This window comes from Numenius arquata, chromosome 6 (genome assembly GCF_964106895.1).
Source record: "Numenius arquata chromosome 6, bNumArq3.hap1.1, whole genome shotgun sequence".
Taxonomy (NCBI): Eukaryota; Metazoa; Chordata; class Aves; order Charadriiformes; family Scolopacidae; genus Numenius; species Numenius arquata.
This window is the reverse complement of record NC_133581.1, coordinates 24902754-24921295: the sequence shown is the minus strand read 5'-3', so window position 1 is coordinate 24921295 and position 18542 is coordinate 24902754. Positions and strand designations below refer to the sequence as shown.

General features: G+C 40.9%; 1 protein-coding gene across 1 annotated transcript in view; it reads left to right on the top strand.

Moving 5' to 3' along the window:
• Positions 1-18542, top strand: part of HIPK3 (homeodomain interacting protein kinase 3) — a 76280-nt gene that overhangs the window by 7739 nt on the left and 49999 nt on the right. Inside the window, exon 2 of the mRNA XM_074150049.1 lies at positions 9345-10440. Coding sequence (XP_074006150.1) covers positions 9347-10440 — 1094 coding nt within the window. The 5' untranslated portion in view covers positions 9345-9346. The remainder of the gene's footprint in view (positions 1-9344; positions 10441-18542) is intronic.

Below are 18542 nucleotides of genomic sequence, written 5' to 3'. Positions count from 1 at the left end.
GTGAGATTTTTAAACAACAACAACAAAAAAGCTAAGGTTTTATTTACTATAATATTTTTGTTGCAGAAGGAATTTAATATGGTCTAGGCGTGCTGTCCTGGCAACTCAGCAACTGCTTGATAACTAATTTCTTGTTTGTCCTATTGGAAGAGTGATTATGATTTTTCAGGTATTTGGGGAAAGTTTTAACTCGAGTGTTACTTACTGCGGGCTAATTCTCAGTGCGCAGGAAACAGTTTTATACACCTCCTGAACCATGCTGTCCTGGTACAGTAGACCCTGATTTGCAAATTTTTGCATCACATGTCAGACTTGATGAGCTGGATGTTATTTGTGTGTGCGCTGTTGCAAACCTAATGTGCAAGTCCTGTGGGGGAGAAGAGTAATTTTGCATCGCTGTACCGACGCGTGCTCTGTCCAGATGAAAATCCCTTTTAATATAGGGAGAAAGGTAATTTTGAGTGAACCTACTCCACCTTTAGTAATTTAGAGGACTTGATGAAGAATCAACTTCATGTAAGTAGGACCCCTTCGTGGGCATGCAGATGTTCTGGCATACCAGCCATTCTGTGAATATGAAGTAGCAACAAGGAAAACAGCCAGCTAGATTTATATTCTTACAGGAGCTGCTTTTGGTATTGTCTAGAGGTATTCTAAAGTGAAACTTCTAAATAAATTTCTTAGCTGGATTGGTCTGTTTCTAATTCTAACAGAAGCCCAGCAGACTAAGAATGCAAAATTTAGGCAATGAAATCAAAATAGAATGGCTGGAAATGAGGAAAAATGTCATATATAATTTTTTTTTTTTTTAAAGTGGCATTTGAACTGTTTGATTTACCAACAGGCAGTTAGAGCTAAACCCCTCTACCAAATTTTGTTTCTACTTTAGGGAAGACGGCAAATCTTTTGGAAATACTTACAGCAGTAGAGAAAGCATGGCTTTATGTCCTATCTCTCCAGACCTTGATCCTTACTGCATTGAAAAGGACAGCCAGTAGCAGTAGTTTGAATACATCCTTCAGCACTGTACTATTGTGCAGAACCCAAAAGTGTGGGCTCTCCTGAACACCCCTGTTAGGGACTTCTATTTCAGTGTGCCTGCTATTTCCAGGTTCAAAAAGAATTAGCCTTTTAAAAGAAGAGATTAGGCTGGCGAAGCCCCGGCTGGTTGAAACGCGCTGTTTGTGTTGATGGTGGCACATTCTGATTTAGAGAACGTGGTCTCTTTTGGGGCTGGTGGCCAATACTGTGCTGCTTGTGCTTTCTTTTCAGTTGCGTAACGGCTTCTTGCCCAGCAGAAAAATAAATGCCTGAAGTGTTGTTCCATTTGTCTTTTTAACTATGATTGCAGTCATATTGGCATCACAAGATTTAGCTTTCGATATTTGTGGAAAATATGAATATAGCGATTGTATTCTTCAGTGCTGTTACTGGTACAAATGACAGTGTTGAGTCGTAGGAGTTCACTCTGATATTTTATGTAAAATATGTTTGTATTCAGTGTATGGTGTTAGCTCTTTTTCCAAGTATTGAGACAATGGTGCAATTGAGACTAGTTCACTTCATGCTTAAATGAACCTATACTTTTGATTTCTAGTATTAATGAAACATTGGTAGTGTCCAGTTAAAAAAAACGCACTCAAATGTTGCACGAATTTAAAGTCAACCTTGTATTGTAACATTTTTCTTAGGTAGGTAGTAACTGCATTATACAACTGCAAAATTGCATCCGTTTGTTTTTTACTTCTCACTAAGACTCTCTGGAACCAGCCTCTGGCCTTCCAGCCTCAGCTTTTGCCGCTGATCTGAGCAGGACTGAGGTTTCATGTCAGGCAAAAGCTACCATCGGCTCAGCTTAATTTTGTGCCTGTATCATGGGCCAAAATTCTTGTTTTAGTCAAAGAATGTAATCATTGCTTTTGTCATTGAACTTCTGGGTCTCTGGTTGCTGCCCTTAGAACTGGGTCTTGGCTTCTTTGAGCTGGCATCAGAGCCGCCTCTGTGTCTCGCTGTTCTCTGTGGCGTCTGGGGTTCATGTCCAGAATTGCCTCCATGGTTGTGCGAGGAGACAATTCATATGGCACATCTTACTTGAAACACCTCAATGCTTTCTCCTTTGCTCCATTCCCTCCCTTCCACAGGTCAGAGATCTGTTGGCAGAGCTGGTTTCAAGGTGGCCGGGGGTGGGATTCCCTGGGCTTGTATCTCCGTAACTCTTTGTACTTTCTGTAGGTGCGTTTTCCTTTATAAAATGCAAGAAGCCTCAACTGCCAGTGCTTTGTTATGAATCGTACAGCTGGAGTAAGGGAATTCCTCAGGGTGAGCAGTTCATGGGTATGGAAGTGCTCACGTCAGTACAGCTTGTTCGGCCACATATCCAAAATAAACAATAACATAGAGGTGCTGCTACTGCCAGCAATAAGGTTTCTTCTGGGGGGAAAGAGAGGGCAACTAATTCAGCTTCGTATTTGGTAAATAACTTGAAAAGTTGGGTAGCACCTAATATAAAAAGAACACTTTATTTTTTTTTTTACTTGGGGAAAATGACGGTTAGTATTTTCAAAGTGGTGCATAATGTAAATAAAACACTTTGTAAGCGCAACTGCTCAAATTGTGCATTTGCTGGAAGTTACTGAGCTTTTATAAAGTCTCCCTTGACACCCAGCTGCACTGCGAGAAGGGGACGAGTGTGTCGGAGCTGGTTCGCACCGATGGAGGCTGCAAAGAAGTTGGAAAACAAGTTTTCTTGAGTTAAATTGTAACTACAGTATTAGATGGCTGCCACGGGCCAGGCTTTGCCTGTTGGGGATTTTACAACAGCAGTAACATAGTGATTGCGCTTCTCGGGGCGGTTAAAAGGGGCTGTTTATTTTGCAGACGAATTAAGGGTGTAGTGTGGCAGTTTTCTCTTCAGCTCCTCCGGGGTGGTCTCACTAACTAGTTATTCTGCCGCCCCACCCGCCCCCTCACCCGGCCATGAGGAAATGTCCATTTATAGTTAATTATTAATGGTGGACAGGCCTGGAACAGCCTGTGCTTACAGTCTGGCAGATTGGTCATGTTTATGAATTTGCCTAGAACTGCTTGAGAAGGCTGGAGATGTAATTTTAAAGATTCTGGTAAAGAGCGTTGTTACAGTTAGGTGAACATTAACAAGATGTTACCAGAGGTGCTCCATTTCCCTGAGCAAGGGCTGTGTGGTTCTCTCTGCAGCTTCTGCAGAGAAAAGCGTGACTGGGTGGGGGGAAACTGTGAAGCACCTGCTATTTATTGTCCTTCCTTTGTGAAAACATATTTATTCATTTATTTAAATGAATAAACAATGAATTTCCTTATTTAAAATGTTTACTGTCATTACTTTGTTCATACTTTCTTCAGAAGCAGAGAATTCACAGTCTTAACTGTGGTCAAAATTCACACATTTTGTATAATTTAATGTTTAATTAGCTAAGTGCAGACTTCCCAGTTCTCTCTGCTTCAAACTTTGAGCCAAAAAGACTCATTTCCTTCGAAGAGACCCTATCTAGAGGTAGTAAAAGGCTTTCTTTTCCATGTCCCCTGTAGTATTCACTAGCAGCACCTGGCACGTGAGATGGGATGCAGCATCCTTGGTGTCAGAGCAAAGCAAGCTGGAGAACTCCGGAGCCAGCTTCAGCTTGTGTGTGCCACTGCCTGGGAGTGGTCACTGCACTGGGGTGAAGTTAAGATGGTCATCTTGCTCTTAGGGAAGGAGAAGAGAGCTTTAAAAATGCATCTGGGGGAATGGACAGACTTCTCTTGAGACTGAAACTGGAAATTGAGCCTGAAGGTACTCAATAGCCAGAGGCTGCCCATGATACATCACCTGGGGATTCTGCTTTTCAGGCCATTTTCTGATGGTTCTGTTTACTCTGCCTTGGTTTGTACCCCAGAGTGGTCTTTTAGTGCACACATTTGGTTTTTATTTTAAATTAAATTTAACTGGATGATGTGCATCAGCAGCTCATGAGTGTTCAGGCTCAGGTAACCTCCCTGAAATGAACACAGAATGAGGTTTTTCGTTGCTTTAGTACCAGCTGCTTTGCTCTACACATCCCTTTCTTACTGTGCTGCTGGATTTGTTAATGTAGATATAGTCTGACAAGCTTCAGTTTATATGAGGAAGCAGGAGTAGTCTTGATAAGAAATGTCCAGAAAGATATACAAGGTCAGTTAAGTGATTTGTGACAAGGTGGGGAAAAGAAAGATCCAGCCTATGGTGGCTGAAAATGTGCAGCGTATTATTTTATTTTACCAGAAGACCTGCTAAAAAAACCCCCCAAACCCAAGAACTGCCCAACACAGTAACTCTTCACTCTTTCCAGTCTAGCTATCCGTAGGATTATATTGTAACCTGAATCCCCCAAAATAGTAAACAAAACAAACAAAAAAAAACCCACCAACAACCCAAAGCAACCCCCCTAAACAAACAAACAATAATCCCCAAACAAACCACCACCACCCCCCAACCAGAAAAAACAGCCCAAACCAATAAAAAAGCTCCCCCCCCCCCACATGGCAGTGCTGTTATAGTAGAGGTTGTTGTGGTATTTTCCCTTTCTTTTCAAGGTTTGTTGTGCAGCTCTGCTGTCTGGGTATGGGTCTGGGTTTTCACCTGGATGGGGGGAAATCAATCTTACTAATAAACTTAGCCTCTCAAGGCAAAGACCTCCAGCAGCTGGTTGTATTGAATGTTTACATGCTGCTCTGGTGTATTTTGTTGCGTATATGTTAATGTATAGTAAAGCGTGTGATTCTGTCTGAAATGTCTTCTGAGTATGAGTGTATGGCAGAGGTCTTTAAGCAGTCTCAGGTATAGGATGCTGCAGGATTTTAATGTGCCTGTGTCACAGGAAAACCTTATTCATTGGTTGTATGAAGATACTGTAGCTTCTCCAAATGAGATTGCATCTTGAAGTATATGTTTAAAAAAAGATGAAATATTGGGGGAAAGGAGGAGTGCATAGGGGAAGCTAAGAAATAAAAAGCCCGTACAAGAACTTTTAAGCACATTTTTACTTTTCTGGAGTAAAATTTGACTTTTTTAGTTCAGTCTGTCATGATTGCATCAAAGGTTGTTCTCCCAGGGTATGTCATCTGTTTTATTTAGAACTTTTTTTTTTTCTTGAAGTTACTAAAAATGTTCTCATAATAACTCAATAAACACTTCTTATCTGAGAACAGAGTTGTTACTGTGGTCAGAGTTCAGGGTCATGGAGTTAAGCCTGTAAGAAACACACAAACCCCAAAAGATGATAGCCAGGTTTTTCTCATTCAGCTGAAATTGATGTTAGAGAGAAAGCTGGGACTATGTGCTTCCAGTCCTTCTGGACTGGTTTGAATAGCCTGAGCTACAGAAAACTTACATGTTTTTTGAACGCCGGTGGTCTCAACAGACTCAGACAAGGATTTGAGTGACCCTCTGGTCATGGTAGAAGACTGTCCTCCCCCTATTCTCACCCTACTGGGCTGTCTTCAGAAAACCTCCTTAATTGCAGTGTAGGTTTATCACCGATTATTTTTTTTTTTTTTTTCAAAGTAATTGTTTTGATTTCATGCCATCAGCTTTGGTAACACGCTTACATGGGCAAATAACTTCTCCAGAGGTTAAACCAAGCAAGATGTTTGCTCTTTGGTTACGGCAAATCCAGGGCGAATGGACCCGCTGGGGTTGCTGCAGCTTATCAAGCCTCTTGCCCACGGATCAGGTGTCCAGGCTCCTTCCCGTTGGGCAGCACAGCTTTGGCTGCTTGTGCCGGACCTGGGTCTGCCCAGGAGGCAAACAGCTTGGCCTGAGCTGTGCAGGTGGGACTGGAAGCTCCAAGTAGGCTTGGATGTGATCAGGTTAAATGATTCATTTAAATATTATAGCAAAGAGGGTAAGTCCCATAGTAAATAATAAGTTTATGCTGTGCTCCAGACATATTCTAATGGAGTATGCTATTTAGGAGCGGATTCGAGAAGTTGGAGAATTTTTGGCTGTGTTTTGAGTCTGAGAGTTAGTCTTAAATCCTTGGCATGGAGCAGGGAGCCAGTGTCAGTCCCATAACGTTTGGTGGTGAGAGGGCCTGGCTGCCGACAATCTCCACCTTTCTACATCATCTGGCTCTGGGCAAACAGCTTTGGAAACGAAAGGGCTTTGAAGTTTTCTTCTACTGCTGGGGCAAAAACCATTATAGGATGCTAAACTGAGGTGATGGTATGATTATTTTAATTGCTCCTAAGATGCTTAAATGTTAATTTGCATAAATCAAATCACAGCTTCAGAATAATTATGCGTGCGTTTGGTTAGTTTTCGTTTGATCAGAGTCATTGCAATGTCTGGCTCAAGTTTTATGTGACTCATCTGCAATTCAAATGCCTATTGCCAGAATCTTCATATGCTTGGTATGAAAAAGTGATTTAATTAAAGTATTATTGGTTTTGAATTCATCTCTGAGAGCTGATCGGAATGGTGTAAGCCGTAACTTCCCTGAAACCTTGTAGTCATTTACACTGGGGTCTACTCAGTGCCTTTTTCATAGTGTTTAGTGTTACTTGACATAAAAGTTGGAGATACATGGATTTGATGGATGGGCTGTTTGGCAGATGAGGAATTGGTTGGATGGTTGCATCCAGAGGGTAGTGAGTGGTCAAGGGCTCAATGTCCAGATGGAGACTGGTGACAAGTGGTGTCGCTCAGGGGTCCATATCGGGACCAGTACTGCTAATATCTTCATCAGTGACACAGTGCGATCAAGTACACCCTCAGCAAGTTTTGCAGATGACACGAAGCTGAGTGGTGTGGATGACACGCCTGAGGGACAGGATGCCATCCAGAGAAGCCTGAGATGTAAAGTCATGAACCTCATGAGGTTCAACAAGCTCAAGTGCAAGGTCATGCACCTGGATCGGGGCAACCCCTGGTATCAATACAGACTGGGGGATGAAGGGATTGAGAGCAGCCCTGCTGAGAAAGACTTGGGGGTACTGGTGGCTGAAAAGCTGGACATGAGCCAGCAGTGCACTTGCAGACCAGAAGGCCAGCCACATCCTGAAATGCATCAAAGTGTGCCCTGCAGGTCAAGGGAGGTGATTCTGCCCCTCTACTCCACTCTGGTGAGACCCCACCTAGAGTACTGCATCCAGGAACGACATGGACCTGTTGGAGCTGGTCCAGAGGAGGGCCACAAAAATCATCAGAGGGCTGGAACACCTCTCTTACGAGGACAGGCTGAGAGAGTTGGGATTATTCAGCCTGGAGAAGGGAAGGCTCTGGGGAGACCTTATTGCAGCCTTTCAATACTTGAAGGGGGCTTATAAGAAAGATGGGGACAAATTTTTTAGCAGGACCTGTTGCAATAGGACAAAGGGTAATGGTTTCAATCTAAAAGAGGGTGGATTCAGACTAGGTATAAGGAAGAAATTTTTTACAACGAGGATGGTGAAACACTGGAACAGTTTACCCAGGGAGGTGGGTAGGTGCCCCATCTGTGGAAACATTCAAGGTCAGGTTGGACAGGGCTCTGAGCAACCTGATCTAGTTGAAGATGTCCCTGCTTATTGCAGGGGGATTGGACTGTGTGACCTTTAAAGGTCCCTTCCAACCCAAACTGTTCTATGATTCTGAGGCTGGTGTTTGACAGGTCTGGAAGGGAACACAGCAGGGTCAGTGCAGAGACGACAGCTGGAAGTTACAGCATCCAAAGGAGGTGACGTCTATGTACTTTAAAGTGGAATTGGGACTCCTCGTCCTGTGTGTGAGCCAGGTACCTCTGCCATTGTCCTCCTCCCTCTGACACTCTGCTGGCACATTCCGCTTCGTGTCTGTGAAAGGGAGGTATGGTGTGGAGCGTGACCCTGGACGATCTTGTGGCCCTGCTCTCCATAGAGGTAGTGTCCTGAGTCAGGGACAAATTTGGGGAGGCAGTGAGAATAATTCTGCGCCGTCACATGGGCTGTGCAGAACGGAGCTGCTGTGCTCGGGGGCTTCCTGGGCTGGCAAGCTGCCGCCTCTTGCGCAAAACTGTTCTTCGTTACTGATTTTTCAACATGTGAATGTTCTTTCTGAGAGGCTGTACAGCCTTTTGAAAATGTGATGACCTCAAGGAAGGTGGAGTCATTCAAGCTGAAATTTTGATCTAAGCCTTACTGGGAATTCAAAAGTTAAAGTTAGCTGTAGTCTTTTGTTCTAACTTTCATTTCTCTCTTAGCAAGGTTGCTGGCAGAAAAAAATAATTAAAAAATATATGAAAAGTATTTACAAAACATAGAAAATATATCTAGAAAAATTTATTATTTTTCTTCTTTCACATTCACTTGAAAATAAATTTTATGTGAGAAATTTATCCTTGTAAGTTCTCTGCCTACGTTTATCAGTGCTGTCTGATAAACAGCACTGATCATTGTGGATGTATTTTGTAGGTCTGTACAACATTTACTTAGCTTAGCTTATCTTAGAGTGCACATTGTCTGTGGCCCAACTCATGAAACTGGTATCTCTGAAAGTATGAGGCTGATATTTAGTTTCCAAGTCTGAATTGAAGGTGGGGGAAAAAATTTGTGCCTTTATGTCCTTTAACACAAGGGGGTACGCAAACTTCTCCAATGGGATGGTACGTAACTTAGAGAAAGCACTTGCCTTTCGTGAGTGGATTAGATTACTGAATATCTTAATTTACCCAAAAAGCTGCAATTGTTTATGTGAACATACACATGCCCCTAAGGTATCTGGGGCCCCATCACACCGCCCGATGGCTTTCACTTTGATCATGGTGAAATAGTTGGAGCAGTGACAGTCGTGTCATTTGTCTGTCTGCTCTCAGAAGCCCAATGGTGCTTACGATGAGTAGGTCGGGTACCTTGTGTAACAGGTAGCGCTGGCTCACAATTAAGAGCTTTTAATTTATTTTAAATCATCATTGATAAATAGTTGAATTGGTTATTTACCTTACATTACTGAACCCTACAGTACTTTTGTATGTAGAAATGCTGGGGGCGGTCTTTAGATGAAAGCTAAGTTTTTAATAGCACCGAGGTAGTTCTCCCACTTGAAAAATTACGAGTAGTGGCCTGCTGCAGACTCGGTCCTGCCCTGAGCAACCAGCAAAAGCACTTGCTGCTGTAACCTGCTGCTGCCCGAGTCCTTGTGTGCTGAAGTGTGCGCACTGGTAAGGCATGAGGACCTTGCTGTTGGCCATAAGAAGCTAAATACAAAATAACTTTAGGCTAGCTCGTTTGGAAAATATACTTATGTCCTGATTTTTTTAGGAGAGGAAGCTGCTGCAAAGCTTGGATATGCGAATGCAAGATTCTCACTCGCTTTTTCTTTTTCTCTCCCTCCATAGGTATGGCCTCACAAGTCTTGGTCTATCCACCATATGTTTATCAAACCCAGTCAAGTGCCTTTTGTAGTGTGAAGAAACTCAAACTAGAACCAAGCAGTTGCGTGTACCACGAAAGAACCTACCCGCAAATCTATGTGAATGGTAAAAACTTTGGCATTTCTCCCCACAGGGTTAGTACGTACTTTCAGACTAAAAATCCATTTGACAGACCTCGAGGACAGAACTTTTTGTTGCAGTCAAATGCAGTTGCTTTAAAAAATATTGCAGGTGCTACAAAAGCGTTGGCAGCGCGGGCGCAGCAAGCTCAGTTAGAGGCACCTCGGACTGGGACACAAGGAAGCCGATCAGATATCCTGGAAGGACCCCAGAGATGTGGATTGAAGCGTAAGAGTGAAGAGCTGGATAATCAAAACAGCACGATGCAGATTGTTGATGAACTGTCCATCCTGCCTGCAATGTTGCAAACCAACGTAGGAAACCCAGTGACGGTTGTGACAACGGCTGCAACTTCTAAACAAAGTGGTACAAGCGGAGATGGAGATTACCAGTTGGTACAGCATGAGGTATTGTGCTCTGTGAAAAACACTTACGAGGTTCTTGATTTCCTTGGGCGAGGGACCTTTGGACAAGTAGTGAAGTGCTGGAAAAGGGGGACAAATGAGATTGTGGCAATCAAAATCTTGAAGAATCATCCTTCATATGCACGCCAAGGACAAATAGAAGTGAGCATATTAGCGAGACTAAGTACTGAAAATGCTGATGAATTTAACTTTGTGAGAGCCTACGAATGCTTTCAGCATCACAACCACACTTGCCTGGTTTTTGAGATGTTGGAACAGAATTTATATGACTTCCTGAAGCAAAACAAATTCAGCCCTCTGCAACTGAAAGTAATACGGCCTATTCTGCAACAGGTGGCCACTGCACTGAAAAAACTAAAAAGTCTGGGTTTAATCCATGCTGACCTCAAACCAGAGAACATTATGTTGGTGGATCCTGTTCGGCAGCCTTACCGGGTTAAAGTAATAGATTTTGGGTCTGCCAGCCATGTATCAAAGACTATTTGTTCAACCTATTTACAATCTCGGTATTACAGGTAGGTGTCTTTTACTTTGTTTTTAACTTTTAATGGAACAAGGTTTTAGCACTTATTAAAGTTAATGGCTTATATAATTACTCTTCCAAAAAACTAATAAGAATAATTTGGAAAACATAAGGACCATTTAAGAATGAAGGCTATACTAAGATTAAGTGGTTGGTTCCTATTTTAAATGTGAGTACTTGCTTTGAATGTTTTTATATTGTTATTTTTTTTCTAGAGGTATGTTTTGTGTTACACTCTGAAGTCATCACTTACTGTTACTTTGAGACTTCTGATGAGACTTTTTAAAAGGAAAATAGAAAAAAACATTAGCTTCCTCTTGCTTGACTAGGGTGCCTTTCCTGCCTTCCTAACATGATGGGTTTTTTTTCTCTAAGCAGCTGGGCAGTATACTAGAAGTGCCATATTTTTATATCCTGTTGCCAAAGATTATGTAAACGCCTCTGTTTTTCTCCAGCACTTGTAAATATTTTGCCTAGTTCTTATAAACTTCTGATTGAGTGCCTTCAGCAGTTGTGGACTTCAGTGAACTTCTGAAGTTAGTGAGTGGTAGGATACTAAAATGTTTAAGGTGATACCAGGCAGGCATTTAAAGTGATTTTGGTACATGACTGCATTCTACATTGGCCTCAAAATGGAGGTATATTTCTTATTTTGTTTTTTTAATCCTTTCTTTGTATAGTTAGTCAACCTGTGTGATGTGGAAAAACAATCAACATTTAGCATCTGAGGTCCTTTTGTTTTCATTATAAGCTGAACTTGTCTTAATTGAAGACCTTTTTCAGTTCTGCTTTGCATCATTGGCAATAGTATGTCCTGGGTATTGCCTGTCTCTGCAAATTCAGTAAAAAGCTAGTAAACTAGGACAATGAGTAGTTTGAAGAAAACTTTTAAATATTTTACAGCTATTCGTGTTGGAAGTGAAAACTTGTGCAGTGCAGTTCTAGGCTTGATGAAATTAGTGATTGGGATTCATGCCAGAAAAATCCAACTATTATTTGACTGTGGCTTGTAAACAAGAACATTTCATGTACACTGCTCATTTAAAGTATTCTAATTCACCCGCATTTCCTCATTACTTAATTAACTGCAGCTAAAGGTTTAAAAACTACACGAAGTTCGTTAACAGAAAATTAAATTCGGAAACTATATGAATTGATGCACATTATACAAAATGTGCAGAAGAGGAAATAAGAAATTAGTTAACTTGAGAGTTCATTTTGGTATAATAGCTGTGCACCACTCAAGACAGTATTTTCAGGCCCATCAGGGTGAAAGCGTGCAAGTCTTGAAATGGCAGCATGAATTTTCTGAGCGTCTAGACAAATGCAAATGTCTTAACATCAGCTGTTATTCAGCAGATATTCAAGATGCATGGTCTGAGAATGCTTTCTTATGTATTTTGGCTTTTTATTTATTAAAGCAATTACGGATTATTCTGAGCTATTGCCATTTCTGCCTCTCCAAGAACTGACAAAGGGAGAGCCTGTAGACAGCCAGGCTGGGTGGTCCTGTTGTAGTACGTCTTCTCAGCTAACTAGTTTCAAATTGCTTTCTCTATTTCAGATGGTTCACTAGACATAGTGTTGTTGTGCTTATTCAGTTGCCTAGCTAGAAATTTTAGCTGTAGTTTTGTTTTGCATGGCCTGATGTTTCTTTGCATCTATACTTTGTATAGGATTTTGACATGCTTACTAGGTTGAACGGGTCTGTATGCTGGCAAGATCAACTCCTTCGCACCTTGAGTGCATTTTGGGTACTTATATGGCATTACATGCACTGAAGTGTGAGTAAGTGGGGTTTCTTGTGGATGTACATTCAGAAGTATTCTCCCATCCCAAGCATAAGACTTGTGAGTGTATATGCTTGTCTTGGCTCAGTGATATTGAATGATGCTCATATAGACCCATATAACGTGCATCTAAAATTCTCTAGTTACTAAGCTGCATTTAAGTGCTTTGTAAATACTCAGGCTGCTCAGTAGAAGATCAAATTCTTTTATCTTGTATGCTTTTATAATCCTTCTATAAAGTACCATTTAAGTCAGTATTTTTTGAAAGTAAAAAAGACTTGCAAAAAGAAAAAATGCTAGGGTCTATCTACTTGAATAGTTTTGGTGTTACATTTTAGTTAAATGCTGGTTGAGATAATTTTGAAACTGACTTAATTTTGAAAAAAATAACCCAACCACCAAATGACGAAATTATTTTCAGCAGAAAGTTTATTTCTGAAAAGATTTACTTCTGAAAAGGTTTTTAGCATGCTGGTTTTCATCGTGCATGGATTTCTACTAGTTGAGTGATTCAAATTAACTTTGTGTAGCTTGGCACGCAGTTTCTCAAATGTTCTTTTTATTGCTTTGGAAGCACCTGACTAGTGTAAATAATATCAGAAAATAGGGATTTGATCCAAAAGGTCTCAAAGTAGGTGATGCCAGGGAAATCTGAAGAGGAAAGCCTTAAAGAGGAATGAGAAGGACCCTCAGAGAATATATTATATTGAGATGGAATTTATTTTGAAAGATATTGTGCTTCTTGTCAATCAAATAAGGAGCTACTTCATAAAATATAACTGTGCTTAAGTGGTTTTTTTTGTATTAGGAAAGGGTGGGAGTGATAGTGCAGGTTTGACTTGTTTGACTATGACATGTTGAAACAAAGCCTTTAAGAAAATCGAACAGCAGTTGGGACATTGAAATCTCTTTTTTTTTTTTTTTGGTCCCCTTAAGCTCATTGGTGCTATGTGTTTGTTTAGGTTATTTAAAAATCTATTTAAACAAATGTTTTCTTGCTATTTAAAGCTTCAGACTGAATTAATCCAATTAGAGTCATACTGGAAATTTTTTATTTTAAAAAATGCTGTAGCACCTCTTCTATTGGTTTGATCCCATCTGTATTCTTGTGTACAATCTTTGAAATTTGTTTCTGTACTAAGCTGTATGTGTATTATCATGATCTTTACCTCTAATTCTTACCAGCAGGGAATGGTCAGAGATGACAGTGCATGAGACATGGCTTCACCAAGTGACAGGCACAACGCTCTGCTTTTACCCAGGAAATACCCATATAGATGTCAGTTGATGTGAACCTGGCCTGACCTTTCTGATGTGCAAAAGCGCTCAGCCAAGAATTTAAAGAAAGTTAATAAGAGGAAGCATTTTGTTTTTTAAATGATTATTTTAGGGTCTGAGGTTTTGGAAAAGCATGGAATCAAATACCCTTAAATGATAGCACATGTTGAGAGGAAGCAGGGCTGCATCCCCACAGCATCAGGATGCCGCTTCTCAACCCCGCGGTACTGGTGCTGTCCTGCTCTGGGGGTGATGCTCACCCCATTCCCGTCCCTCATTCTGCTCACCCCACGTCTGCCAGAATGAGGAGGGAGGTGGCCTGGGGAGAATAGAGGAGCAGTTATTTCTGGCAGCACTTGCAACTTAAGCCACGGTCATTTTCAAGAAAAGGATTTGCCCTTTCTCTGTGGAAAACGTCTGCCCACCAGTGTCTGTAGAGGTGTACACTGAATGCTCAAGAGAAACCCATAAAGAAGATTTGCAAAAGTGAATAAAGAGAACGGGGTTTTGTTGTTTGTGTGTAGTTTGTTTTTCTTCTTTTAGATCTTTTCACTACTTTTTTTTTTCCTGTTCATGGCACTGTCATCAGCTAATTATCACGAGAATGGGGAACGTCACAAAGTCTAATGTTATGGTGTTTATTTTGAATAGTAGTATTGGTATCTTACATCTGTAAGAGGAAGTGAGTAATGAATTGGAAAAGTAAGTCATAAGAGGATTAGGACTTAAGGCAGGGAACATAATACAGCCAGGTGAATGGATAATGAGCTGACTTACCTTACTTGCCTTGGTCTACAGCAGAAAAAGAGGTGACATAATGATGATTATTGGCAGCATTACAGTGCTTTTTGTATTGTCAAAAAGTAAAATTAATTTAAAAGTGTGTAGACAAGCAGAAAAATGGAGACAAACTGGATGGTGTGATAGTGTTTTTATGTTTTCTCTTTCTGGTTCGGCTTTGTCAAACAGAGAAAGTAAGAAAATGGCTAACACAAGTATAAAAGTACTTTTTCACAGTTTGTTACCTTTTGGAAACTCCTAGTTATTATGTATTGCTAGACCTTAGAGCATGATATGAATAAATGCTAACCACAGTACACTGTCTTAAGTCATAGATTATTATTTTTTGTTTGTTTTAAAGATGAAATGTTATTCTGAATACTCGTTCCCTAAAATACAGTGTCTGTGCTTACATGCTGGTTTTATGCTGGTCTGGATTTTAATAGCTGTGGGCTAGAGAGATCTGGTATTTGAAGCCTTTTCTCTGCTGCTGGCCTCACGCGTTAAGCCTGTTGACCTTTTATGAGTGATCTAAGTAGGTAAATAACTATGCAGTGTATACATTTTGAAAAGGAAAAAAACACTTACATCCAGCGTAGGTGATGAAGCTTTTGTCATATATGGAAATGGTATGATAAGTATGTCGCTGTCTTTTGGTCAGCTGTGCCCCAAATCACGAAAAGGCAAGTGTTGCATCCGAAATGGAGAGCTTCTTTTCTCCTTGTCACATGGCACAGTCTACGGAGGAGGGGAATCAACACATTTATTTCTAAGGCTGATGTCTTGCACTCATCTGGTGAGGGAGAAAGTTTTCCCAGGGAATAGTGTTTCCCTTGAAGACGTTTCCCTTTGCTTTGCTTGTCTCCTAAGGTTAAATATGTTTAGGAAAGCACGTGTGAGAAGGGCTTCGAAATGGCAGGCTTCAAGGAACTGTAACCTCCAAGAAGAGTCAAGTGGTCTGAAATGGTCAAGGTAGTCCTGCCCTTCAGCTTCAGGGAGCCGAGTTACTTTCCTTTTGGTTGCCGTGAGAAGCAGTGGCCTTCTCAGCTTTTTGAGTTCAGAGATAACTCTTTAGGTCTGGTTTCGTGGCAGACCTCTTCTTTCTTCTGGTACTTCCTCCAGGAGTTTTTTTCCAGAGAAACTTTTGTTGAAACCTGTGTATAATTTCCCCTCTTTGAATTAGCTGTGTGCAACAGCAGTGGTTAAGGAGTTCTGTTTTACTCGTTAGCTAATACCCACATGACAGCGGTGCTTGTTGTACCATTCAGCCATTGTTCGGAGTGGGTAAATTTTTATTAAGAGGACGCACAGTTCCATCTAATGGTAACATCTTTGTGGCAGGGTTTGGTAATGATGAAGCTTCTTCTCTGATACTTTTTCTTCTCCCACTTGTTGCTTGGCTGTAACACCATCTGAACTCATAAAACACATCACCGTGTTGGCATTGCACATCTAGCGCAGATCACTAAGGGAGAGCTATATCAGTTTTTGTGTGTGCAGAGCTTCATGAGTTTTAGGGCTTGCTGTTGGTTTGGAGGAGTTATTGCTTAATTGTTTTTCAAGGGGAATCACCTTCATGTTGATTTAATTTGGGATTGTCTTCCTAAAAGACAGGATTTTAAAAATAAGACTTCAGTAAACCCCAAAAAAGTCATCATTCGTAAAATCCTTCTAATATCATGGATTTAACAGTAGCCATTACAGGCGTAGGAGTGAGTGTGTGTTACTTCATTGCGTGCTCCTTATGCTCATCCTCCAAAGGGAGTTGAATAGTCGCTGCTCCAGCTGCCTGTGTGACTGCCACAACAGTTACATATCCTATCTTTCACCTCCTGTCTCCAAATAAAACATCTGCTCCGTCATACTGTGTCAGATCATACTGCTGTTAGAGTACAGCTGGAAATTTTACTGAAAGTCTGTTTTGAGAACAAGCACTTAGGTTCCTGATGGAAGGACGCTTCTCTTGGCATCCAACAGTCCACAGGTGAACTGTTGTGTAGCACAGCCAAATTCATTGGGAAGATGAAATGAATGGGAAGCAATATAATTGATCTCCGTATAAAATAGGGCACCAGCTGAATGGTAGGCTGATGGACAACTTGAGTGATGCTGGCAGAATGGAAGGTGTCTGGTTATTAAAGGACACTCATGGCTTGGAAATGTTTTTCTGCTCTGCTGGTGACAGCAGTAAAATACGATCCTAGTAATTCAGCAATGTGCCCATAAGGAAAAGCAAACGATGTGAGTAGATGCACTCAGTGGAGTCAACTCATTCCTGAATCGGACAGTGATATCCTCCCTCCAGCCTTCCAACTAAGGATAGCTGCTAATCAACAGACTTGTTCCAGACAAAATGCCAAATGTCACCAGTGTTGCAGCAGAGCTCAGAGAGATGGAAAAATCGCTGTTGGATGTATTCCTGTTGGATGAGAGCAAGCTTTTCCCCCTCTTCTCCTCTTACCCTCCTCTCCCATGAAGGATCAGAGAGGATGGAGGAAGAGTGATAATCATTGTGTCCTGTGATCCTGACAGTGCTTTCACTCGCCCAGTTAGTTCTGCTGCAGCTTTGAGGAGTGATTTGATCCAGTGCAAACTCCTCTGCTTTAAAGAGTTTTGGAAAAACAATAAAGTAGTTGAGTTCTGTGGCTTAATTACGGCCCATGGGCTGGGCTGTAGTGAGGGCTGTGTGTGTGCTCTGAGGCTGTTGTAATAAAAAGCTGTCCTAGTACAACTTTTTCAGCTTTATACTTAGTTTCAGAATAAACCACCAACAGCTTATGTTGGTTTTGTCCCCCTCATATTTATGAAATTTATTTGATCTGTTGTTCTCCCACTTTCTGGCGCACATTCCTTCAAAATGAGAAAAAAATTCTTACGGCCATAAATTCTTGGAGAGGCTTGTTTTCTCACTGGCCTTTGTAACTTGATTAGATGTAGTCCTGGTCACTCCAGGCAGGTCACTCTGGAGAACATAGGCTGACAGTACCTCCCTAGAGTGTTTTTCTTAAATTGAGTGTTTTCTTTTTGTAGGTTAGGATTGTTGGCGTGATGGATGATTATGACTCAGTGACTATCACATACATTGCATCCGAGTAACTTGTTGATTATCTTTTCCTAACATCAGGTCAACGTACAGCTTACATATGTTTTAAATATCAGTTAAAAACTTGTATAAAAATAAATGCCTGTTTGAATACAGATTTTCTTTATAGGGATGACCAAGGGAAGAAGTCATGCAAAATTGACATCTCGGGAAGCGACTGCTTTTTCAAGTCCACCCGTTGCTGTCACATACTTGAAGTTTCTAAATAAGCTTTATCTAGAGTGGGATGTCTTGGGTTTTCTCCTTTCACAATGCCTGAAATTCTTGCTCAAAGTGTTTTTTGTTTTTAAATTTTGGGTTTTAGATGTTTAAATGAGAAGCAAAGCTCTGTTAATAAATCGAGTTTTCTGTCAGTTAGGGAAGCACAGTACGAGAACAAGCTAAAAATGCCTCTGTAAACAACTTGCACTTCAACATGCTAGCAGATGTTATTCTATCACTTTGAACTGTGCATCACTGAAGTGTATTGGGATATCTTAAAATAGTCAGGGGTGGTGGCCAGAGACTCTAGACTACTATAGATGGTGAGGCTGTTTCGCTGTTGCAATGAAATAAGCCAGAAGTACATGCTGCTAAGGTCATTTGCTTGCTCAAGGTCAGCGTGTTCAAAGTCAGCTGCTATACTTGTGAGCATGGTTACTGTCAGTAGTATATATAAGAAGAGTCCTGGTAATGTAAAGAATTGCTATTACAAGTGAATTGGGACACTTAACCATTTTCCTCCCCCCTCTTTAAAGTTGCAGGGCTGTGATTGCTGGTTTACGTTCTTATCCGAGTAAACAGAACTTAATGTCAAGATAAGCTGTCGTGGGTTAGGTCTGTGAACAAATTGCTTTGTTGATTTGGCAAGATTTTGTTTGCATTTTTTGGCATAGTATTCATTGTTTAATTGACTTCTTATTTTAATATTCTATTTCACGATTACTAGGAGCTAACAAAAAACATTGTAAGTACCCTCCAGGAGTGGCAATCTTAGCTCATCATAACTTCATGTTTCTATAGCTATTTGATAACAAATGTAGTTTCGAGTCTTATTATTCTCTAGTGAACATAATGTGGTCTCTAGTACCTTGTCATTCTTTGTTCATAGAAGCAGAAAATAAGAGTAGATTTTTTGGTAATAGTGTGGTTTTTTGGTCTTTT